This window comes from Cotesia glomerata, linkage group LG7 (assembly GCF_020080835.1).
Source record: "Cotesia glomerata isolate CgM1 linkage group LG7, MPM_Cglom_v2.3, whole genome shotgun sequence".
In the NCBI taxonomy this organism is placed as follows: Eukaryota; Metazoa; Arthropoda; class Insecta; order Hymenoptera; family Braconidae; genus Cotesia; species Cotesia glomerata.
Genome location: NC_058164.1, coordinates 6,356,152 through 6,382,544, shown reverse-complemented (window position 1 = coordinate 6,382,544; position 26,393 = coordinate 6,356,152). Strand labels below are relative to the sequence as shown.

The 26,393-nt window shown below is 29.0% G+C and overlaps 1 protein-coding gene across 5 annotated transcripts in view; it reads left to right on the top strand.

The window, feature by feature from the left end:
* Positions 1 to 25,672, top strand: part of LOC123269007 (E3 ubiquitin-protein ligase Rnf220-like) — a 103,534-nt gene extending 77,862 nt beyond the window's left edge. For all 5 annotated transcript variants that reach the window (XM_044734493.1, XM_044734494.1, XM_044734492.1 and 2 more), the window contains 5 exons: positions 21,953 to 22,218; positions 22,706 to 22,973; positions 23,388 to 23,851; positions 24,620 to 24,694; positions 24,995 to 25,672. In XM_044734493.1, the coding sequence (XP_044590428.1) occupies positions 21,953 to 22,218; positions 22,706 to 22,973; positions 23,388 to 23,851; positions 24,620 to 24,694; positions 24,995 to 25,066 (1,145 nt within the window). In that variant the 3' untranslated portion in view covers positions 25,067 to 25,672. The remainder of the gene's footprint in view (positions 1 to 21,952; positions 22,219 to 22,705; positions 22,974 to 23,387; positions 23,852 to 24,619; positions 24,695 to 24,994) is intronic.
* The last annotated feature ends 721 nt before the right edge of the window (positions 25,673 to 26,393 follow it).

Genomic DNA, 26,393 nt, shown 5'->3' with positions numbered 1-26,393 from the left:
GGTTTGATAGATGGTATCAAAAATTTGATATTTTATCAATTTTTGACAAAAGTTGAATTTAATTTATCAAAATTTTTTTCTAATTTATAATTTTTGATAATTTTCAAGTTTATTAAAAATAAAATATTTTTTTTTTTAATTCCAAAAGTATCTTTGAAAAAAATTTGTGAAAAAATAGTACAAAAATTAAACAATTGATATTTTTTTTTTAATTGTTTATTATTATATTAAAAATGGGTGAAAAAATTGATAGTTTCATCTCGACAGATTTTATAAACAATTCAGTCGACAAAATTTATTTAGAAAAATTTAATTTTATAAATTTTCATGATAAAAATTTAAATACCGCCGTAAAATATAATAATATAGAAAAATGAAAAAAAAAATATAGTAATTTTACAAACTTTCTTTGTCAAAAAGAAAAATTGAATATTTGGATAAAAATTATATTACCTTAAAATTTAGTATTGTAAGTCTTTTTTCACCTAAACATCTTTTTATTTAAAAAAAAAACAGAATATAAAGGAAGAGAATGTTGACTTTCCGATTGATTTCCTCCATGCGCTTTCACACACCCATCAATAACAATAATAATAATAATAGAGATCTGTAGATTTAGTAAAAAGCTAAATGCCATGGAATCGTGTTCGTAAATTGAATTGACAAATCGACTCATAGATGTTTGTCCAACAATAGGGCATATTGTCCTGATGAGCAGATTAGTGAACTGCTGGGCTCAGCTTACAAAGTACCGTCGAGTATGGCTGATGTTGTCCAACGATTTGGACTCGTATGTCGTGGATGTGCGTGAGGATATAGTAATAGTAGTAGTAGTAGTAGTAGTAGTAGTAGTAGCAGAAATCGAGATCACACCCTCAGTTACCCGTCATTCACGTCCACACCTATTCCGTGTCCTCCATCCACGAAAACCGGCTGCACGTCACGTATCTATATCCGTCTACCTTTCTCTTCTTGCTCGCACATACATATTTAAGTATGTATATTGTGTGCATTCGGATAATCTCGCACCCCTTAAAAACGACCCCATAATCTCGGTAATACAGATGTCACTGCTCCGACACCCAGCCCTTATACACACAAGAAACAAGAATGCCAGTCTCACCCTTTGATATTATGCTCAGAAATACATCCATGGTCCTTACAATGCATAACTTACTTACTTTAGTCATGTATTTTCGGTACTTTCATGCCCGACACAATGTAAATCTACCCGACCTCGTGGTACAGCGTCTTTGGTACCCCGCAATGCGTCCTACCGTGCAAAAGGCCATCGTGTCACACCACATTAGCTTCATAGTCACTGACACATCCGACAAAAAACAAATTTTTACTATAAATATACATAATTTATTGTTGAAAAATATTTCGGATGTTTAAATTCATTTTTGATGGAAAATAGTTTTTGGTAAGAAAATTTTTTACATAAATAATGTCAAAGTTATGTCAGCAGACTATTGAATTTAGATCCTGACAATTTGATGTTCGGTCGTGAATAAATAAATAGAAAAAAATATTAATTTTTAGTATATTTCACAAAAATCTAACTATTGCATTTTTCCTCATTGTTTTTCTTTAAATTTCAAGTTAAAAAAAGAATTTTTAAACTAAAATTGCTTAATCTGTCAAGCTAGTAGAGTCAAATTTTATTTTTCAGCTCTACACGGAAAGAACAAGATGACACTGGATATCACCCCAGATACTCAGTGATATCTGTGGTTAAAAAAAATTTCAGATGATAGCTAAAAAAATCCAGATTATACTGCGTTATATCTGGATTATACTAGCTACTATCTGAATATTTTTTTTCACTGTATAGTCTGAGATGATATCCAGTGTCATCTTGTTCTTTCCGTGTACACAGAAAAAAGAGAAAGGGAAAAATTACATTATATAATGTAACGTGGCGCTCCGTATAGAAACCTGGAAAAATTACAGGTTCAGATTGTAATTATTACAGATTTTGTAAGAATTAAATTATAAAATGTATACATTACATTGAAAGCTCTGAAAATTAACATTCAAAGTTTGAATTTATAAAAATGTTATTTCAAACTGCAATTTTTCTAGGTTTTCATACGAAGGAACAATTATTACTATTTACAATGTCATTTTTACATTTTTCTTTTTTGCGTGTACTAGCCAAAGCAATTTTGATTACTTGGCTTTATTTACAATAATAATCTCGCTATTCTAATTTAACAAATGTTTTTTTTTTTTTTTTTTTTTTATTATTAAAAGAAAAAAATTAAAACTCGCAGAAAAAAGGAAATATAATTATAAATTTTCTTTTTAATTATTCTGTATTTACTTTGAAGAACTTCAAAGTCTGAAAATAATAACTTTCAAGTTTCAGCTTTGAGCTTTTAGTTTCTTTCAATTTTGGTTTAATTTTCAAGCTCAAGCTTTGCACAATTATAGTTACTTAAGTATTTAAGATAAATTTTTATAAAAGTTATTTAAAAATTTTTCCGACACCCCCACCTTGCATCAAACCAAAGCGGATATGAACAGGTCAGAATAATCTTAAAGACACAATATAGTATCAATAGTTGAATAGGCCGTGTTAGTTTACTATAGTTAGTACAGTGTTATGTGGATTAAGGGACTGAGCTGCATACTCCTGACTCCTCTAAACATCTCTCGGTCTCTCTCTTAGCTACTGTATTACCTATAGATATACGGTGAATGGTGAATGTTGAATGCTCATAGTAGCTATTATACCCTGTATCCTATATCCTAGTCGGTATAACTAGACAGTTTGGCTCCTTAGGGCGAGTCACATCCCCCCAACATAACACTCTCGCGTCCAAAGAGTCACCCCGAATGCTCTGACATCACTAGTCGAGTGCGGATGCTAAGGACCATTACATTACGTTCTGTTAATGTTGATATATTATAAATGTCTAACGCATGCGTTTATTTGTTTACTCCTTTTTTAAGTTTACGTGATAAGTGATAGTTATTTGTTTATTTATTTATTATTAAGTCTTGTAATTCTCAGTGTTATGTTTATCTTCTAATTCACTTGTAATGGATATGTATCACAATGTTAATCTTTCGCTCTTTTGGAATTTGCACTGTAAGTAATTAATTTTGTAAATAAAAAAGAGTTGTAATATTTATGTTGATAGACTAGTTAAACCTGTTCGCTTTTTATAAGAAGAAAAATATATTATTAAGTAGGAAAAATAAGTTGTCACGTAATGAGAGATATTTGTTTACATTTAAGATTCAAAATATATTTTTTTAATTAATGGAAAATTTTTTTAATATTTTTCACATGTTTTTTTATCAAATAAATATTTTTGAACTTGATAAAATTTTAGAAATCTGTTTATTGAAATATTATTATTTATAAATTAAATATTTTTATAGTAAATAAAAAAATTGGGTTATTTTAATTTTTCGGTTACAAATTTTTTTTTTACAATTTTTTAAGAGAAAAAAAATTTTTTTTATATAATAAAAAAATACAGTTAAAAACATTCTAAATTTTAATAAAATAAATAATTAATGAAATTTGAGAAAAAATCTATGAAAATTTCAATTAATTCATTCTATATATTTTGAAGATATAAATTTGATTTTCAAAAAAAATAAATAAAAGTTCCTTATTTTTACTTGAATTGAATATCAAAAAATATTCACAAGTTTTTACTTTCAAACCCAAAAAAAAAAAAACTTGATAAATAATTTAATACTTGTGAATAATTTCATTAATAACCGGATTGAATTCAATTTAAATTATCTCTGAATCGTTAAATTTATAAATGTTTTTACAAGCTATAGATAAACATGCGTGCAATCTATTATAAAAATAAGAGTTTAAAAAAATGTATATATTAAAAAAAAAGGAGAAAAAAGCTAGTGAGAAACGATAACAAAGACATTTTAAGTGTCGAAAGACCGGTTAGATATTATACAGTAAAAATACAAAAGTAACTTCCTCCCAGTTTTATAGTGGCTCAATTAAACTTGCTAAAGAGTAGTTATAACGGGCTAAATAAATTGAGAGAAAAAATTATAGTGGTCATTGTATTATTGGCAACAAGTAAAATAAGAATGAAAATAATAAAAATGAAAAAAAGGTGATACGATAGGATGAGACAAGAGACAGAAGGTGAACGTGAACTTGAGAATTAAATTGAGCTGAGATGATATGGGATGATATTAAAGCTCACTACGCCAACGGAGATCCAGCACCTAATTTATAAAAAGATAATAATAACTGAACGGTGATCCTTCTTTCATTTCATTCGTCTCTTAGGTATTTACAACGGACCTTAGTTATGCGTAAGAGTCTGTTACGATGTACCGGATCTATCAAAGGGACCGCAGGTTTACAGCCCCACCATATACTCTTTACGGCATTTCAAATCTTACATCTATATAAGAATAAGATATAAGTGCAACTTTTTTTACTTTTTTATTATTTTAACATTATAAACTTTATGTATAATACTGATATTTATAGTTTATAATATAGTATATATATACGATATCACGAGGGAACGGGTGAATTGAGATGCTGGCTATTATAGTCGGGAAAAAATGAGACATCACTCGAAGAATAGATTTTTTTTTCTGTTAGTTAAAAATTGTTAGATGTTAGAATTTTAATGAGTGACGGAATGTAAATTTTAGGGGGTTGAACTACTGATTTTTACCGCTTCCGTGTTCTTTCGAAATTAGAGGTGATTTGTAGAAAAGTCTAGAACATCGCAGGTCTATTGTGTACTTTATAGTGATAGAATGTTCATTTTCTTCATAAATAATGTGTCATGATCAAAAGTGTCTTGGATAAAAAAAAGGACTTTTAGGCCAAGAAAAAAAATTTTTTTTACTCATCAAAATTATTTTGCTTTAACAACAATTAATCATTACAAATTAATTTATCGAAAACTTTACTTTATATCTTATTAAATTTATTCTTGAACGGAGAAATTATTTTTTTATCTATTTTTTTAATTCATTTTTGTGGTAATACAAAAAAAAGGTCTTTTTTCCTCCATCAAGTTATCAATTAACACCAAAAAATTAAATTTTAAATTTTGAATAATTGAAACTTTATTCTAAATTTTTTTTCACTCCAAAACATTATCTAAAATTTTTTCCAAATATATATATTCTTATTTCAATGCATGCTCTTAGAGTATTTTCATTTTGCATACAACATTTTACATAGTTTAAATTTCTACACTGAAAAAAAAAAAAATTCTTGACTGGAGTGTAAATTTTCTTGGCTCAAGAAAATATTAAGAAAGATTAAAAATTTCTTGAATCAAGTCAGAGTTTCTTGAACCAAGAAAATTTCTTCCTGCTCCAAAATAACTTTTTTTTTCCTTAAAATTTTCTTGGCGCAAGAAATTAATTTTTTGTGTGTAGGCGTAATTATTCCAAATATTAAAATTAATCCAAATATTAAAAAATAAATTTCATTCATTTTCTTCCCAACTAAATTTAATAATAAATTTAAAAAATTTCTTCTGAAGAAAACAAATTTACGATATTGATTTTCTCAGTAGTAGTTTGGAAGCAGACTATGGAAATAGTTCCAGCATGCATTGAACTCACTCGGTTCAATTCAATATAAAATCCAAAGCGTGTAAGCTCCATATAAAACAATGTAATAACTTTACTCCTCTTATAGAATTATTATTGCGTAGTATATTGTATAGCAAGAATTTTATTATTTGTTTAATTTTATTCCCTTTGATTCGATCTTAAATTATTGGATCCGCTTGTTCTTTCCATAAAAAAATCAAAGATAAATTTTATAAATTTTCTCAATAGCGGTGATATCCATTCGCAAGAAGGTTAGTAATGTTATAACACAAATAAAGAAATCCCTTATCTCTATGGATGGACGTTTGCAAGTTTAAGTGTACTAGAATAAGAGAGATAGTATCATCGAGTACTTTTGCGTTTGCGGTATGCTAATATATACGTATATACTGCTCCTGTTATACGCAAGTACGTCCTTGATATTTATTGAAATCCTTTTTTATTTTATACTTTAGCTTGACTCCTTAGTTGTTACCTCTTACCGGTGTATATAGTTATAGCCAAGTGTATCGGTTTCACCCGCAGCTAAGCCGCCAGTCTTTTAAGCACGCGTTATTTTCTTTGTACTTGTTATCTCGATAATAACAATTATCCGGACGAAGGAGCGCGATATCACACCTTATAGATTGTTACTGCTAATATAGGTAATAGTTTCTAGCCAAATAGCATTTATTAACATTTTCCGAGTGCTAAAATCTGTATTTCCACCTAACAAAAGATAAATATACCCGCTGTATTATCGTATTGATACTTTTATTACCCCCAACAATATCTTGTACTTATGCTAAGTATAAATTTTGTATAATAAAGACGTTCATGCCCACTCGTTACTAATTTACTTTAATTTTTATTTCAATAAGGAGTATTTTAATATCTATTGAAGTTTTTTTTATCGAAAAATAATTTAGATAAATTTTATTTTCACACTTTTAATAATAACGTGTAATTTTGATCTATATATAATTAAAGATACTTACAAATAACATATATTACCAGAAAAATTTTACAAAATTGATCATTTATTTTTTTAATATGAATTTTATTATTTTTTTTTTTTTTTTTTTTTTTTTCAATTATTTCCATAATTCATTTTTTAATATTGATAAACATTTAAGTTTATGTTTTACAATTTTTAATCAATTAAATTTTTTTTTCTAATAAATTAAAAAGAAAACGATATTTATGAGGTTTTTTTTAAATATTTTTCTGCTATTGATTAATTAGAGTCAAATTTTAGTTTTTTTGATCATTCAAAATATCATTTTTAGTATAATTTATAATTTTTCTTGAAATAAGAAAAAAGATTTCAGAATATATTCGATTAATTAAATAGATGAATTTTTTAATAATTTTAATTTAAAAATTTAACAGACTTACAAGTGGAAATTTTTAGAAACTATTTTTGTCTTATAACTGAAATGTAATAAAAAATATTAGTATCATCTTCATATTTCCCCCCTCCAAAAAATTAATGTAAAATCAACACAATTTTTGTGTTAAATACGGTCCACACAAAATTATTGTAGAAACTTAACGCGCTATATTATTTTAACAGAAAAAATTTTTAACACAGACCATATTTACGCAAATACACTGAAAAAAAAATTAACTTGATTCAAGAGGAAAATTCTTGAACCAAGAATATAATTTTAAAGAGGGTAATTGTCTTGAATCAAGACGAAAAATTCTTGAATCAAGTAAAATTTACTTAAACCAATTAAAAATTTTTTTACTGAAATTAAGAAGATGAAGTTCTTCAAAATTATAAACTTGATTCAAGAACATTTTTTTTTCTGTGTATACAATATTTTTTACTGTGTATCCAAAATGTCTTAATCATTAATTTCTTATCGAATTCCAAAAACGATCATTAATAAATTTTTTTTGTCCATAAAAAAAGGCAATATGAATTAAAATTAATAAATGAGGGCTTGTACAAACGAGCATAGTTATGCGAAGCATAATACCAACAAGAACAGCAACATATATTAATATATATAATATATATTATTAGTTTGTATACACAGTGAATGGAGATGTGTACTTTGGAGAAACATAACGTCAACAACCGACGGGCAGTTCTTTGATATCGCTGAAGCGTGAGGACGTTTTGGCAGACGGACGAGCTTACGGATGGACAACCGTGGGTCTAGTTATGATTGTGATGTTACAATGTTGCTCCTCCGTACCATACCTACTGTGTATAGCATACAGTATATAGTTCACAGTAGGCTCACGGAATGTGGCTTTATCTGGTTTCCCCGCGTTTCTCTGACGTTTCGCCGTCCACTGTTACCATTCTCATCTGCGCTATCCCCTTCTGTGTTTAGACTACTATTCGCACGTATAGTACGTATGCATGAACCTCCGTAACCTGCACCATCTACCATTTACCATTTACCATTTACCATTACTGCTATACAATCTACGTAGCGTTATGCCACAAATATCAAAACATCTATACATATATATGTATCTGTTATGCGCCTAGCGGATGCATCGGGAATTCAGTACTCACACTTTGAAAGTCGGTACTACACTACTGTACTCTGTACTCTCTGTGAGCGAGCTAATCAAACGGGCCAACCCGCTGTGCGAATATTAATTAAACTCAGCGTTATGGGTGAATGCCGAACAAATGTGCAGGGAGACGACGATTGTAGACACGTAAAGTAACCTAAGAGTCCAACTAAAATAACATCTATTCTGAATTAATCCTGCATCCCGATACACTGCTCATTATTATTATTATTATTAATAATATTATTAATATTATTATTGTCATGTTATCGTTTTATACGTGCTAATTTAATTAGACTCGATTAAAGATTAAGATACTTTTAATTTTTATGGCGTTTATTATTATACATTACTCACGACTAAAACACTTTTTATTGAAGGGTTTTTTTATTATAAAGACGTTTATTTTATTAGATTATTGGCTAATAAAAGTTATTATCGGCGGTGTTATGGGTTATGAATTATGATAGAAGTTGAAACTCATGAAAGTCTTTTTTGTTGTAAGGAAAATTTTTATTTATTCAAGAAATAAGTGTCTAGATTTTCATTATATGATTTATTTTGTTATTGAGTTAAATTTTATGTATGCTGAAAGGTGAAATTATCTTAAGGAAATAATGGTTAGATCTTAAAACTGTATTTTAATAGAATTTATTTAATTGATTGATTGATTAATTTATAAAAATTAATCATTTTAAAAAGACTACTTGATAATATATCTAATTTGTGGAATTTATTATTATTACTAGCAACCTTGCAGTTACTATGTGACTGCTGTGATTTGTGAACTATAAATAAATAAAATTTTGCTTTATTAAATAATGACTTTTGTTAAATTGCACTGTACTTTTTTAACTATTGACGTTTTTAAAGATATAAGCTCATCCCGATGTTACACTTATCAAGAGCTTTCATTTGAGTACCCACATGCTTTTTTGATATATTTTTCATACATACATATACATAATATATATAAATATATGAAAAATTGATGTGGGTACTCAAATGAAAAGTCTCGATGAGTGTAACATTAGGATGAGCTTATATCTTAAAAAATGTCAATAATTAAGAACTACCATCGCTATCTTGTGAACTATTGACATTTTTAAAGATATAAGCTCATCCCGATGTTACACTAATCAAGACCTTTCATTTGAGTACCCACATGGCATTTCTTATATATTTTATATATATGGTATTTGTGAAATATATAAATATATATGAAATATATGAAAAATTGATGTGGGTACTCAAATGAAAGGTCTCGATGAGTGTGATGTCGGGATGAGCTTATATCTTAAAAAATGTCAATAGTTTACGAGATACAAGGTCATTTCTTAATTATGAATCTAGAGAAAGAGCATTTTCGGATACAGCCTAAATACTTATCATCATAAATTGACTATTGGTGAGAATGATATGAAACCATAAAAAGGCACAACTCTAGGTCAAGACTTCTCCAACGAAACCAAATTTAACCATAAAAACCCATTTTATCGTATAAACTTTATAAACTTATCGTTTAAAATTTTTCTTATTCTCTTAATAATATAGATTATTATTAATCAATGAAAAATTAATACTAATAATAAATATTTAAAGCCCTCAGTCATTATTATTTTATTTTATTTAATTATTATTATTATTATTATTATGATAATAATAATGCAATTAAATATTAAATTAAAAATGAGTTAATTTTGCGAGCGTGGTATCTTGGAATAATTTTGTATCAAGAATTTATTATCGTCGAGCGTTAATACGCAGTAGCAACGTATTTATTAGCAGAGATAGGACCGGGACGTCCCTTTCTTTTTACTCGGTTCCAATTACCCGGTCGCGGGGAGGTTTTAGTTTAGTACCGTTCTCACTGGCCTGTTACATCTACACATTACACATTTGCAGATTAAAAAATTTATTAAACAACAACACATGCGTCCCACGGAGTTTGGAGTTTGGAGTTGTCGGGTCGCGAAGGGAGCTCCATGAGTTTACGGGAGAGGTGAAAGACGAGATGAGATAGTCCCAGGACCCGGAGTAAGTCCAAGTCGAAGGCGGTGCGTGTTCCCTGATAATGTAATAACGTATCCCCGTCTGTGTCCACTTCATAAACCAGCCAACCTCGTACATTATATGTTATATTATTCATATCGTTATTTTTTCTCGCTCGGTCTTTTACTCCTCGGCCTCTTCGTATACCTTCTGCTCGTGTTTTAAGTATTACATCAGTTAATAAGAACCATACTTATGCTTTAACTTAAATCTTAACTTATTCTCATCTCTACTTACACTTTATTCTTTATTTTAATATTTTCTCTCACTGGGACTTTTTATTTACGGAACAACAATTTTAATTAAATTATTTTTATTTTATTTCTCAGAATTTAATCAGCTCAGAAATATTTTTTATTTAATTTAAATTTAAAAAATTACAAACTTAAAAATTAATTTTTTTAATTTTCATAATTTTACAATTTAATTAATTAATTAATTTCCTACAAAAAAGGTTTCATAACTTTTTAATATTTTCAATACTTAGCTCAAAATTAAAAAAAAAGTTTCAAACTCTGAAATATCTATTTATGATTTACGATTTACTAGTTTAAAAAAATTTTTCTTAGCTAACACAAAAAAGCTCGTCGATGAAGGGACACAGTAAAAGCTCGCGTAAACTATAAAGCATAAAGCACGGGTGATATATAAGGGATTTGTCTCCGCGGCAACGTCGTGCATCATGTCGCAAATATTAACTCTGATACAAGCCATCCATTCTCTTAATTACAAACAGGGTTGATTTAAGGCAGGTAAGACGGTAGGGGGTCACCGGAGAACCAGAGTCCGACCAAGACAGCAACAGCCGAGGTGTCCGACAGCCAACACGAGGAGGAGAGACGCATCCTCTTCCCCTCCTGCTATGTACTTTCCAGTGTAGTGTCTACGTCAAGAAGCTAACTTCATAACTTTGGTTGTATTGGTGTAGTTGTAGCTTTCTTTACGACCCCTCATTTACACAACGGGAGTCCGGACAGCCAAACCCCAAAACACTTCTCCATTTTTATTTATTTAATTACATATATTACTCTGACAGCGCAGTACTTACTGGAATACCCACTTGTTTCAGGTTAAAGTTCATTATAATCTATATTATTAAGAGAATAAGAAAAATTTTGTGTCCAGGATAGTTATTAATAATTAATAATTTTTTAAATTATTTATTAAAAAAATTTTAAAAATTAAAATTAATTAAACTTTGATTTAAAGATTCACCTCAAGCGTGTGGTAATTTCAAATAAATTTAAAAGGGCTTTAGCTTGACATATAAATACGTCGGCAGAGTGTCAGACTAGTATTTTTTCTCAGCAGGGTCTAAAGTAGTAGAGTATAGAGTATAGACCTATACTACTTGCCGACTGATAAGTGATACCACTGGCATGGGGGTTGACGGGTAGAGGGTCTGGTAGTAAAGAAGCGAATTGAGGATGGAATGGAATGTCTATATGAGAGCTTACAGCCATGCATCCGCGAAACGAACAGAAGTGAACGCGGTGACGCGTAAGTCGCCTGCACATCGGCAAAGGAAAATAACGTCGACTATCTTTTGGTCTTGCTTTCCCTCAAAAATAAAGAATTAAATCAGGTCCTCTGATACACATCTGATATCCTGAGAAGAAGAAATAAATTTAAGTACTTTCATGTAAGCTTTTTATCTTTTAATACTATTCAGCTTTTTTGGCATACTTTGAATTAATAAAATCCTTTGAATTATTTAAATTTTTAATTAATAGTATATTGTGTGACTAGGGATGAAACAAAACGATTTCAGACCAGAGTGAAGTTGCCTGCCCGAGCGAAGCGAGGGCTGGCATCACTCGGTCTGAAATCGTGTTTCATCCCGCGTCACACATTATATTTTTCATATAAGTTGCATTAAAAATGCTTGTTTCAATGTCTGGAGCCAACCAGAACTAGATAGTTTCAGACAAATAGCGAAAATACCATTTTATTATAAAACTTATAATAAAATAGAAAGTAATAGTTTATTTTTTATCAAATATTATTCGTAAATTGAATAGTTTTCTTTTGTCATTCTTATTTATGCTTAATAACAGAATTATAATATGTCAGTACAGTTAACGATTAGAATGACAATTATAAAGGTATAAAATAAACAAATAATTGATAGGATTGAAAATAAAGCTGCAACTTCATCTCGCGGGCAGAAAATTGTAATTTTCTGTCCGCCGGGAAAAAATGATTGATTCCTGCTCGGCACAGTCGCATTGGTCTGAAATTGTCTAGTTTCGGTTGGCTCAACAGGCATTGAAACTCGCATTTTCAATGCAGGTTATATGAAAAAAAATTTTTTTTGTACACGGAAAAAAGTAAACTGTAATAAATAACAGCCGATTTATAATAAGTAATGATCAACTGCTAAAAATTACCATTTCAAACAGTAAAATCGTGATTTTACTATCCACTTTATAATATTTACCATTTAAACATTACAATTTATTATTTACATGGAAGAAAATACTATTTCAAACAGTAATATTCGCTATGTAAATGTCTAAAATGTTAAAGTATAATAATTAATAATTCAGACTTTGATATTTATCATTTCGTACCTAAAAAATGATCTTATGATATGTAAAAAGTATAAAATAAAGTTAGTAAATTTCTGATACAAGCAACGTCAATATTTACAAAGTAAAATGGTAAATTTTAAACGCAACGCTAAAAATCGTACTGTAATTATTGACTTGCTTAGATTGGTAAAATGTTTATTTTAAAAGTATAATTTTTACTGTTTCAAATGTTAAATTCTCCCAGACTGAGACCCCCTTCTCTTTCATCTGAGTTCCCCTTCTCCTCATAATATGGATTATATGTTGAAATGGCAATTTTTACTGTTTGAAACTGTAATTTTTTAAGATGAAAGAGTCGTTATTTACTATAGTGACAGCTACTAATCACTTATTTTGAATATTAAATTATAAATTGTGGCTTTTATACTTTCTACATTAAGTTCTGTAATATTTATATTTTTGCCACCCCGATGTCCGCTTTACTGTTTGAAACTATAAAAATTAACCGGAATCCGAGTGAATATTACAGTTTACTTTTTTCCGTGTATTTATTTTAATAAAAAGAATTTTTAAATGATTAAATAAAAATAAACTAGCAACCTTGCAGTCACTATATGACTACCGTGACTTGTGAACTATAAATAAATAAAATTTTGCTTTATTAAATAATGATTTTTATTAAATTGCACCGTATTTTCTTAAATATTGATGTTTTTAAAGATATAAGCTCATCCCGATGTTACACTAATCAAGACCTTTCATATGAGTATATATGAAAAATATATCAAAAATGCATGTGGGTACTCAAATGAAAGCTCTTGATGAGTGTAACGTCAGGATGAGCTTATATCTTTAAAAACGGCAATAGTTAAGAAAGTACAGTACAATTTAACAGATATCTTTCGTGAACTATTGACATTTTTAAAGATATAAGCTCACCCCGACATTACACTCATCGAGACTTTTAATTTAAGTACCCACATCAATTTTTCATATATTTTATATATTTATACATATATATATATGTATATATGAAAAATATATCAAAAATGCATGTGGGTACTCAAATGAAAGCTTTTGATGAGTGTAACGTCAGGATGAGCTTATATCTTTAAAAACGTCAATAGTTAAGAAAGTACATTGCAATTTAACAACAGTAATTATTTAATAAAACAATATTCTATTTATTTATAGTTCATGAGTTACGGCAGTTACCTAGTGACTGCAATAGTTGCTAGTACTTGATAAATTAATTAATTTTTTCTAAATAAATGATTTTATTAACAATTAATAAAATACCTTTTATTCGCTATTATTCTCTCAAATAAAAAATTTTTTTATAATCTTTATTGTAATTTTCTCAAAGGCGTATAAAAATTCGACTGAGTAATTAAATGATAGCGGTCCGTTTGGAGTTTTTTAAGATTATATAATTATATGTATCTATATATATATATATCGGAGAGAAATAGTTCTCTTTCATTCGGAAGATCTTGAGAGTAAATTACTTGAGAAGGGCTCGGCTGGTCTGGACTGGGGTGAAAGGCATAAGTTCGGCAGTTAAGGATATTTATCTATAGATATAAGATATAAGATATAAGATGTAGGAAGGAGCAAGAGGATCTGAAGATGAGATGAGGAGCCCGAGACACCGGGTGGTTTGCAATCCCTTTAAACGCGAGTCCTTTCATGCATACCGAGTGCCTTGCTACTTATACTCTCTTACTTGTTCTTGTTACTTTACTGGTACACGCACCACACCGTACACCATATATACACTCTACTTATTATCTTGTCGGATAGGAAGATCCTCCGACGTATGAGATGCATCCACAGTGTTAAATCTCTTAGTATCGCGACACCATCTTAGAAACTGAGACAGTCCCAGAGAAATTGTAAATAAAACCAGTCAACTCATATTTTTCTCTATTTTATTGTGGTTACTCCTGGAGGATTATATTTTTAATTAGTAATTGCAATTATCTGGATAAAATAAGTCTGAAAAATTTCAAGCTTTTAAAACCTTTTTTTTTTGTATGAATTTTTTATTTCTATTTTTAAAATTTTATTTTCATATTAAAAAAATGATCTAAAAATCATTTTTAGAATTTTTTCAATGAATAAATTATTACAAAAAAAAATTTTTTAATAATAAATTTATTTTAGAAATTTTTTTAATCACTTTTAAAGCTAAAATTAAAAGTATTGAATTATTAATGAATTTTTATCGTATATTTGATTAATGATTAAAAAATTATTATTTTTTAATAAACTAACATAACTTTTCAAATTAATGAAAAATTTTATAAATTAATAAATAAAAATTTTTTTAATTATTTTTCTAAGGCACTGCAATTTTTTTTATAACTGAATTATAATAAATAAAATTGTCCTATAAACATTACAAGTAGAAATGAAAATTAAGTTAGCCGACATCTAAAAATGTTTAGAGTTTTTTTTATTAAAAAAATAATTACAAAAAAATAAAAAAAAAATTTTCATTTGTAAAAAACTTTAAAAACTAGCAGTGCAATTTTTAAAAAATATTTTTTTCTAATTTAATTATTAAAAAATTTAAAACGTTGACTAACTTTAGTATTATCAAGTGGAAATGAAAAAAAAAATTTTTTTTTCTCAAAAAATTAAAAAACCGGCAATTTCAATACTTAAAAAAATTTCTTTATCACTTTCAACAAAAAAACCCAAATATGAATTAGTCAATACAACAGTAAATAACAATCAATAACCCATCTATAAAAATGCTGAAAAATAACCTCGCTAATGAGTGTTTACGCCCGTTTTAATCTCGATAGAGCAATTAGTATCCGATATCGACGGCGATAAAGTTAGACCCGGAGATAAGTATAAGTATAAAAGAGACAGGAAATAAATAACGAAGAAAAATGCAAACGCACTGCACGGCATGAAGGAACTTGAAACTTAATCCGGTTTTAATTAAATAACCAAGCGCGACGGGTTCTCCCCTCAACTTTGTGCTCTTTCTCTTTCTTCATGCATATAATACTAATATTAATACTATCAAACCACGTCCTATATTACGCGTGTCAACTTCTGTGCAAGACAAAGACGGAAAACAATACTTGCAGTACTGTTTAGATAGTTAAATTTGTCGGTATTGGCGTTTCTAACTTAACAGAGCAACGCACAACACAAAATACACAGATATTACAATAATGCAATGTAATATAATGTAACCGAGGGTCCAAGCGGTTAAAACACTACTAGCCATTTAACCACAACTGTTGTCACGCGAATGGGGTGAGTAACCACACCAAGTACGCGGCATTCAGCGCACCGGGGGGCCAACTCAGCCAAACTCCTCTTTACTTCTCATCCAGCTCTTAGCTTTTATTATTATTCATCCTAACCAATAATATACACACCTTTAAACTCAACTAAATCTCCCGTACAAGGCTTGTACTTCTTCTTCTTCTTCGTCTTCTTCTTCTTCTTCTTCTTATTATTATTCTTCTTGGCTTGTCTTCTTCTTCATTTAAATCCACCTTTTAATTTTTTTACCCTGGCAAATGTCTCAATCAAATAATAACCCCTTACTACTACTAAATTCATACCCGAATAAATTTACCATAATTCTTAATCGTATGAGCGGCTGAGCTGAAGCTGGATGATATTCGATCCCATGTACGACATCATAAGACTTATATATATGTATGCATGTATATATTGGTGTATGATGGCTCTTTCTTCCTCGCCATTACCCCTACAGCCTACAACTACCTTTATAGACATTTTACGGCTCCAAGTGTGCTCTTGCTCAAGGGAAGATATAAAATTTTGGGTAATTTATAATAAGAAAATTGCCCATGGGATTCTATGGTGAAAATTTTCTATTTTAATTTATCAATAATTTTATTTTTATTACGGAAATATCTTTAAAAAGGAGAGAAATTATTTTTAACTGAGAAAATAATTTTTAAAAATTATTAAAGTGAGTGAAATTAAAGCAGAAAAATTTTTTTTAGTTGTAAAATATTTTTTATTTGATTTAAAATAAAACAATTCTTTAAAAATTCTTTATTTTTTATAAAATAAAATTTTTTATCAATAAATTAAATACAAAAAGTTAATATTAAAAAATTGAGTGAGAAAAAATATCAAACACCGTTAAAATTTCAGCTTTATATTAAAATTCTTTATATAAAAACTCAAAAATTTTGGGTTTAATATTGAAGATATGAAAATATTATTTTTTAATTTTAATTTTTTAATTATCAAAATCCAACTAAAATTGTTGACCTCACTTTTCTTTATTTGTAAGATTTTGGATGTAAAAAATTTTTCATATCTTATAAAAAAAACCTATAAATATGTAGACTAAATTTTTCTCTTCCTACAAAGCTGTCATTTCTCCAAAAAAAAAAATCTAACTTGGCCCAAATTTCAAAAAACAAACCATTAAACACCTAACGCAGGCTACAGACTCTATAAAAGCCTACAGGACAACACTTACAGTGTTGTCGCAATTCGGTATATAGTATAGTAGTACCATGCCGTCAAGTATGCCCGTTGATGCTCACTATTAAATCAAAGAGGTACTCGAACGGCGCCCGATGCCCTGGGAATTCAAATCGGCCTCATAAACCTCACACATCCCTCGCGGGCATTCCCTCCGAGAATTCTTGCCAAATGTCTATTCCCGATTATTATAAATGTCTGCTGCCGATATCCGATCACGTACCTTGCCGAAACTTCCCTTTCCTTTCTAAGAATAGAAAGAAAGAAAAAAAAACAACCCTTCTACTTAAAAATAATCATCGGGACCTTAAATCTAAATAGCGAATTAATGAGCTTAGAGAACATTAAGATTACCTTTATTTCTTCAACACTTTTTTCTCGACAGATATATCTATTAATTTATTTTTTTTCATTATCCCGAGGGTCATTCCGTTCTTATAATTAAAGATACCAAATCGCTCTATCGTCGGAAAAATACTTTTGTCACCCCCTTACTGGGATACTTTAGCCTTTAACTCGCTCACTTTTCTTCTTCTTCTTCTTCTTCTTATTTTGTTCAGTCAAGTCCTTGATACCGAACAAGAAAGAAGAGCAATGTATAAATATAAAAGAAAAGGTGAGAAAATTTAGGGATTTTAACAGTAGCTAAGTGTAAATGATAGCGCGGTTGGAGATACTCTCAAAAGAACGGTTACGACGTCATCCTCCAGAGGGTCCCCATCCTCATTCTCATCCCCGTTCTTTCTTCTTTCTTCTCCTTAAACTTGTTATTATTTTTTTTCTCAGCCGTACCGGTACGCCCGACGAAAAAGTGTCATGATAAAAAAAAGAATAAAACGTTATACCTTATATATTCAGCCTTAAGGTATCGCTACTATACCCACCTTACAACTAAACTCGCTACAACACAACTAAGATTAAATAAAGAGGATAAAAAACATAATGTTAAGAAAGAACCGTAGACAAAAAGCTTCAAAGAATCGCTTCTTATTCTTATGCTACATCTTTTTCTTATTATACATATACATATATAGATAGCTAACCTCCTTCGCTTCTTTTTCTGGACCGAGAATCGTTTCGAGGTTGTGCGCAAAAAGAACAACGTTCGGAAAATTTTATTTTTTTTAATGGGAAATTTTTTAATAATTTAACTATTGTAAAAATATATTCTAAAATATGGTTAAAAAAAAAATTGCATTGAATTTGGAAAATTTAATTTACATTTTAAAAGCGATAAAAAGCCAAATGATAAATGGAATAATATGAATAATTTTCTTAAAAATTACTTCAGAAACATAATTTGAAATTTTTATAGAATAATAATTTATTATTTAATGTTTTATTACTTAAAAAAAAATTTTTTTCCTTCTATTTATTGCTGAAATAAATTTTGGAATCAAAAAAAAAATTATAACAGTTTATTAAAAACTTTTTTCAAATATTTATTTAAAAAAATAAAATTAAAATGTTTACAAGCTTTTAAAGTAACACAAAAATTTTTTTCAGGCCGATAATGGATATCAAATCTATAAAAATATTAAATATTAGTTAGAAAGAAAAAATTCATTGATTTTTGTCAATATTTTCTTTATATTAACAAGTTTAATAATGAAAAAAATTTTATTAAAAAAGATTTAGCTTAATCTTTCATAATTTATCAAGAACTAATTAACAAATCTTGGATAAAAATTCAAAAACATTGAATTAGATGTATAATTAAAAAAATTAAAATCTTCTTAACTTAGTATTGAATTAAAAAATAAAAGATGATAAAAATCTAAAATTTAGAGAAAGTCAGAGGTGCATTAGGAAGCGTGCAAAAATCCAAATATCTCAACACCCGATAATTAAACTCTCCAAATTGCCGACGGCTGTTCGCAATGTAAACACCTAGAAGCCTATATCCAAGGAATTCTCAAAGCAAAATTGGAAATAACACACCGGTTTTATACCTCTGTCTCTAGTCCTACCGTCGGATCTTAACTAAGGTGTCTTTGTTACAATAAAAGACGACGGAATATCGAATACAGTAGCGGACATAAATTTGCGAGGCCACTTAATTGAATAGGGAAAGTAGAGGAGCGAGAAGAAGGAAGAGAAGAGCGAGATATGTAGAGGGAAGAAAAGAAGAGGGTTAGAAAAGCAGGACGGTGCGGACAAAGAGTAAAATTTGGTCTTGTTTTGTTCCCCCTGTCCTAGAGGTAGACTCTGTCTGTTTCTTACACTTGTATCTTATTTTTCATGCTTTGAATCTTCTTCTTCTTCTTCTTCTCTTTCTATCGAATAGACATGAGACATGGATATGTTAAACGGGCGAGGAATGCAGCGAGGTATTTGCCGAATAAGCTTTATTTGCCGTGAGAGGGCTTCAGCTTCCGAATAAAAGATCAGGAGTAGTAGTGAGTAGTATTCTTCGCTATAATAGTAATAGTATAAGATTATATAGAATAAGAAGAAGAAGAATATCATACAGAATGAGAATAGCAAGGACGTAAGACGTCACGAGTCGACGAAAACGGCCTTCGCGTGCCAACCAATACTTTTTTGCTGTGTTATTTGTCTATTCTTCACACACCCACACATGAATTTCTTCACATGTGTGATAGAGATATTGAGTCTTATTGAAGTGTGGGTATTTATTATTTTTTTAATAGACGCTGACGGGCAAATGGTCCGTGTCACGTGCTGTACCATTAAGTATAAATATATGTATATGGATGATGATATGTGGAGGTTTAGGTGTGTAACCTATCCGTGGATCATATGTGGCCTGTAAAAATAAAACCCACAAATTATGTATAGTACTAGAGAAGAAACGATACGTTGTTTCCGGGAATAATTGTTTTATTTTTGCTCTACTTTGTTTTAGAAGAATTAGTATCTTGCAAGAGAGCTCTAGAGAACAAATAAATAAACGGATGAAGGACCACAGCTGGTCGATTATCACTTTTCAGCCTGGAGCTATCATACGTAATGTGAACTATGTCTTGCCAGAGGAAATTTTGTTTTTTTTAATGATTTATTGTATTATTCTTAATCTTGCTTTTTGCTAGTTTTGGAATAAACTTGTGGTGGAATTTTAGATGGCTAATTATTAGTTTGATGGGTTCAGAGTTCGCTAGAAGTAAGAACTTGCAAATTTAACTGTACTATTAATTTATTAAGACAAAATTTTTATATGGGAGATTTATGGAGGTTCAGAGGAATATTCACTGAGTTTGCTGTAAATTTACTCCTCGTCTATGAAAATGTCTGGTTTATTTTTTATTTATAAGAAGGTGATAAAATGAAAATTGATACTGCAATTGACCCTTTCATCGTAAATAACTTATTTTGTGGGATAAACTTATGGCTGGTTTAAGATTTTATTGGGAATTTGTAGTAATTATGATATTAAAGTTAGCTGCTGACTGCACTGATAGAAGGATTTGTTTATAGTTAAAAAGATTTCTTAATATTTAACAAATCATTTATTAGAAGCCATTTGTTAGTCCTTAACAAATATTTGTTAGTATTTAAAAAGATTTATTAATATTTAATAAATGAAAATCAGATTTATTAAATACAAACAAATCATTTTAAATACTAAGAAATATTTGTTTAATACTAAAAAATGGTCTGTAATAAATGATTTGTTAACTATTAACAAATATTATTCAATACAAATAAATCCTTCTATCAGTGTGACCAATTTTTAATTTTATTTAACAATTAAATTTATTATAAAAAATTATTTTTAAAAAATTGCATTTTTTATTTTTTTAAATTTCTAGATGTCAATTTTTTTTTCTTATTTTTTTTGCCATTATTTATTTGTTAACAAAAATTCTAAAAATAATCAAATATCTGCTAAATTAATTTTCATGTAATAATTTGTAGATTATTTTTTTTTAAAAGCAACAGATTATTTAGAATTTTTGCTATAGTGATATGGAATGTCAGGAAGATTTTATTTTTATCTTGTTGATGATACTCTCAGCTTCGTTATGGCTTTTTTAAATACGGCGTGTATAAACGCAGTAATTAATAACAATTAACATGCTGGCGAAATTGATAGATATATTTCTTAACAACAGAAGAACAATTATAAATATTTGATTTTTTTCTTATTAATTTTATTGACAGAAATTATTGTCAAGGTAATTTGTAGTTGGCTAGTCCTTGGATAAGTTTCAGTGAGAACTAGAAAAATCTGAAAGAATTGAAACTTTTTATAACTAAATATCTTCTGAAGAAGATGCAAAAAAGTTTTAGATTGAATTTGAAATCTTGTTTTTTAAGTTAAAAGTCTCAAGAGATACACCTTTGTTGTAATTTTACTTTTTAAAATATTATTTTTTGTAATGATTCGATAAAAAATTTCTGCTTTTTTACAATATTGATAATTTTTTGATAAGTTTGATTTACAAATAATTTGATAAAGAAACTAATTGATGAATCAAAATGAATTATATGAATAATTTATCACACAAACAAAATTTTATATTTCCAATAAGATAAATAATTGATTTTTAATCTCTGTAAATAAGGAATAACTTTTATGAAAAAGTGTAATACAATATCGTGTAGTTGTTTCAGTAGACGTTTTCAGCGATAAAATACAAATTTATAAGTACATACAAGTAACATTTCTATAAAATAATTCCCATGGAGCATCTGCAGATAAATACGTGGATGTTTTTTCGAGATTGTCATAATATAAAATGAGATTACAGAAATAATTTAACAGTGTTATTAATTTCTCGGTATTTACTTTGTTCCAGGTAAAAAAAAGTTTTCATCCGACCCGTCATGTTGTCCGGTTTGCGGCGTTACAGTAAGACCGCAAGAACTCGAGCAGCATTTCGCCCAAGAATTAGATCGGCTTTACAAGGTATCTGTCAATAATTCTCGACCGCGACAGAGGTTATCGTTGCCGCCGGGACACCAAGATCACCAACATGGACCGATGCTTCATGCTCCTTCCACTACTGATGGAACGATACAGGGACGCTGGGAGACTTATAAAAGGATTCGAGCTAATCGTCAAGTAATTATTTCATTAATAACATTAAAAAAAAATTTTATTAATTATAAAATTAAGAAAATAATTTATTATTATTTCCAACACTGATAAAAGGATTTGTTTATAGTTAAAAATATTTGTTAATATTTAACAAATCATTTATTAGAGACCACTTTTTAGTCCTTAACAAATATTTCTTAGTATTTAAAAAGATTTATTAATATTTAATAAATGAATATCAGATTTATTAAATACAAACAAATCATTTTAAATACTAAGAAATATTTGTTTGATACTAAAAAATGGTCTCTAATAAATGATTTGTTAATTATTAACAAATATTTTTTTAATACAAATAAATCCTTCTATCAGTGAATAAAATTTTATTCTTTAAAAAGATCACAATAATAACAACAAAGATGATAATAATAATAATAATAATAATAATAATAATAATAATGAATTTTCATATAAAATTTTTGTATTAATGTATGATGTAAATATTTTACAGGCGAGAATCCGTGTCAAAAACCGTAAGAGAAAAGCAGATGAGCCAGTGTGTCCCGTATGCAACGAACGGCTCTCAGGTACTCCAGAAGAGCTGAACCAGCACGTGGAGCGATGCTTAGCGAAGCACAACGGTGGAAATCCGGGGTCACATGTAAATTTGGACGACGAAGAAGTCGACGTGGAGGGTGACGCGGAAACATTTGAAGAGTACGAATGGGCCGGCCAGAGAAGGATCCGAGCCACCTCGATGCTAGTCGGTGGATTCTCCGGTGAGTATCTATTGCGTATCGCATATCGCAAATTAAAAATATTTACGCGGTTCAATTCGTTCAAAAGTAATAAGATACTAGAGAATCCAGAGTAATGACATAACGTTTGACCGCGTGGAAATAAAATCGGAAATTCAATATCGCTGCGCTCCAAGTGGATTCTTTAATAAAAAATAAAAGCACAATATTGCGTTTAATTGCCTCTATATTTTTTAATTTTTTTTTTTTTTTTATTGTTCACTGAAAGAAAAATTTATTAACCATTAATTGATTAATTTATTTGGATACAATTCATTAAATTAAATTTAATAAATCTTTTTATTAAATTAACACTAAAATTTTTTAATGTTTAATAAGTAATTATTATCAAAATTAAATTTATTAATGATAATTTTTTTTTTCTTAAATTTTCAGCTGCCGGATTAGCCACGGCAACGAGCAATCGCTCAAGTAACCAAGAAGAAGAGGAGGATTTGGTGGTCGACGGGGATGACGCGGCGCAATTTGGGCCAGCTCAGTACTCGGAAGCCGACGTGATAGCTCCTCGGGGTGAAGGCTCGTTAAGGGAGCAAAAAGAGCGCGATGCATTGCGCGAGGCGGTTATTTCCCCGAACGCCCCGCTGACGCCTCACACGCCACCCGACCAGCCCCATGGCGCCCAGGTCGACGTCAAATCCGAACCAGGTACCAATAATAATTCCATGTCCGTGTCGCCTTCTTCTACGCCACGACAGCGCTCTGACAGTGATGACGCTGGATCCACGTCGTCTCCGAAAAGGGAGGGCAGCGACGTCCCCATCGTCGACGCTCTGCGCAGCAGGATTCGCGAACTCGAAAATGAAATGCGGGGTCAACCTTTCAAGTGTTTAATTTGTATGGTTAGTTGATCATTTATTTTATTTTATTTTATGTGTTGCTTTTTTAGGAAAAAATATCTCTAGATACATAATTAAGAAATGACCTTGTATCTCGTGAACTATTGACATTTTTAAAGATATAAGCTCATCCCGATGTTACACTCATCAAGACCTTTCATTTGAGTACCCACATCAATTTTTCATATATTTATATATATTATATATATGTATATATGAAAAATATATCAAAAATGCATGTGGGTACTCAAATGAAAGCTCTTGATAAGTGTATCATCGGGATGAGCTTATATCTTTAAAAACCCCAATAGTTAACAAAATACAGTGCAATTTAACAGATATCTTGTAAATTATTAAATTTTTTGAAGATATAAGCTCATCCCGATGTTACAATCGTCAAGACCTTTCATTTGAGTACCCACATCAATTTTTCATATATTTATATATATTATATATATATGTATATATGAAAAATATATCAAAAATGCATGTGGGTACTCAAATGAAAACTCTTGATGAATATAACATCAGGATGAGCTTATATCTTTAAAAACATCAATAGTTAAAAAATTACAGTGCAATTTAACTAGTCATTATTTAATAAAGCAAAATTTTATTTATTTATAATTCATAAAAGTCACCGCAGTCATATAGTGACTGCAAGGCTGCTACTTATTAAAAAAAAAATATTTTTTAAATTGTCAGATATTTGTTATTATTAAAAAAGTAAAATTTATAAAATAATTTTTTATATTTTTTTTTTTTTTGTAGGAGCAATACAAAAAACCTGTAACTTCAGTCTGTTGTTGGCACGTTCATTGCGAGCAGTGTTGGTTACACACTCTGGTAAGTAAGCTATCAAATTACAGACATAAATAAAATGAATTGATTAAAAAATTAAAAAAAATTGATATAATGTCGAATTGTAACACAATAGATTGTCAATTTGTGACAAGTCATTAATACATTACGTTATCAAAGCGACAAAGCCCGTATGATTTTATGCGGACAAATCAACGGTATCAAATTAAAATATCTTGTAATGTGTTACATGTCATAAACCTAACAATACTGTTTTGATTATGATTATTATTATTCATCAATACGCAATAAATTAACATAGGAATGTTTAAACTGTGATTACAGGGCGCGAAAAAATTGTGTCCGCAGTGCAACATGATCACCTCGCCGTCGGATTTACGGCGCATTTATATGTGAAACATAGTAACAACAATCCTGGTAAAAACCGATAAAAGTGAGGGAGATAAAAGACCTAGTCTTAAAAGCGAGTACGCAGATAATGATTTTACCAGCAATTAAACTTTTATGGACTCTAAAGAACAAATTATTGTACATTTTGTATATTTCACTTAAATTTATTGATTCAAGTCCTGTTGTCAATTTAGCGTTAGTAAATTAACTCTAGATTATAATTTAAAGATATTAAATAATTGTAACTGACTATTAATAACAATAATAACTATTAAAATAATAATGATATTAATTAAATAAATAAATAGTATTACTGTGCCCGCCTAAAATTTATCTGAATAAAGTCACTACTAACTAGATAAAATAACTTAACTTTTATCTAAAATGCACTCATGTAATACTGTCAAGTTAATTAACAAATAGTTGTGGTAATAAAAAAAAAAATAAATAAATAAAAAATTTAATTAACAAATTGGTGCATAGATAAAACGAGAGACTAAGCCTAGATAGACTTCACTTTAGCTGGAAGATTATATTAAAGTTAAAAGTAAATAAATATATGAGTCGACGGGCAATACTCCGTCCGAAGGCAATTTTTTTTATGCACAAAAATATTTTTTTTTTTTTTTGTAAATTTGTTTTATTTGTAGACGCAATTGAACTCGACTGTATTAAAAAGAACAAAACAAACTAAGTAATAAAAATCTTAAAATAAACTAAAAAGACCATGAAATGTATATAAAATAATTTGTTGTTTCTTTTATTTATTCCGTCCTTATAACTGAATTATCCCAAAAAATCTTAATACTACTTATCTGATAAATGTAACACATGATAAATAACTGAGTCAATATTTATTATTTATTTTTTTCAGCTTCACAACCCTGGATAGCAAAAGTATCTTAAATTTAACTCCTCTGTTCTGTAATAAAATTCAGGGAAATGAATACAAGAAGCAAAGAGTAAAAGTGTGACAATGTGCTTGTATAAAATGTATAAATTACCATGTTAGCGAGGATAAAATTAAGCATTAACCGCGGAATGTATTTCTCAGTGGAGAATTTCGAGGTTGTTTATTTGAGCTTTGTTATTTATTTATCAGAAGCACCTATAAATACCTGGTGTAATTTCCGCCCTTGTGTTATCTGTATCGCGAGCCCGTTTGTCGCAAACAAGACGTCCTAATTAAACTTTCAGAGTGTATTATATTACATGTATAGCATATCTACTGTCTACTTGCATTTTATTATTATTATTATTATTATTGCCCATAAAATTTTATTCTTTAAAAAAAATCATAATAAAAGCAACAATAATAATAATAATTTAATTT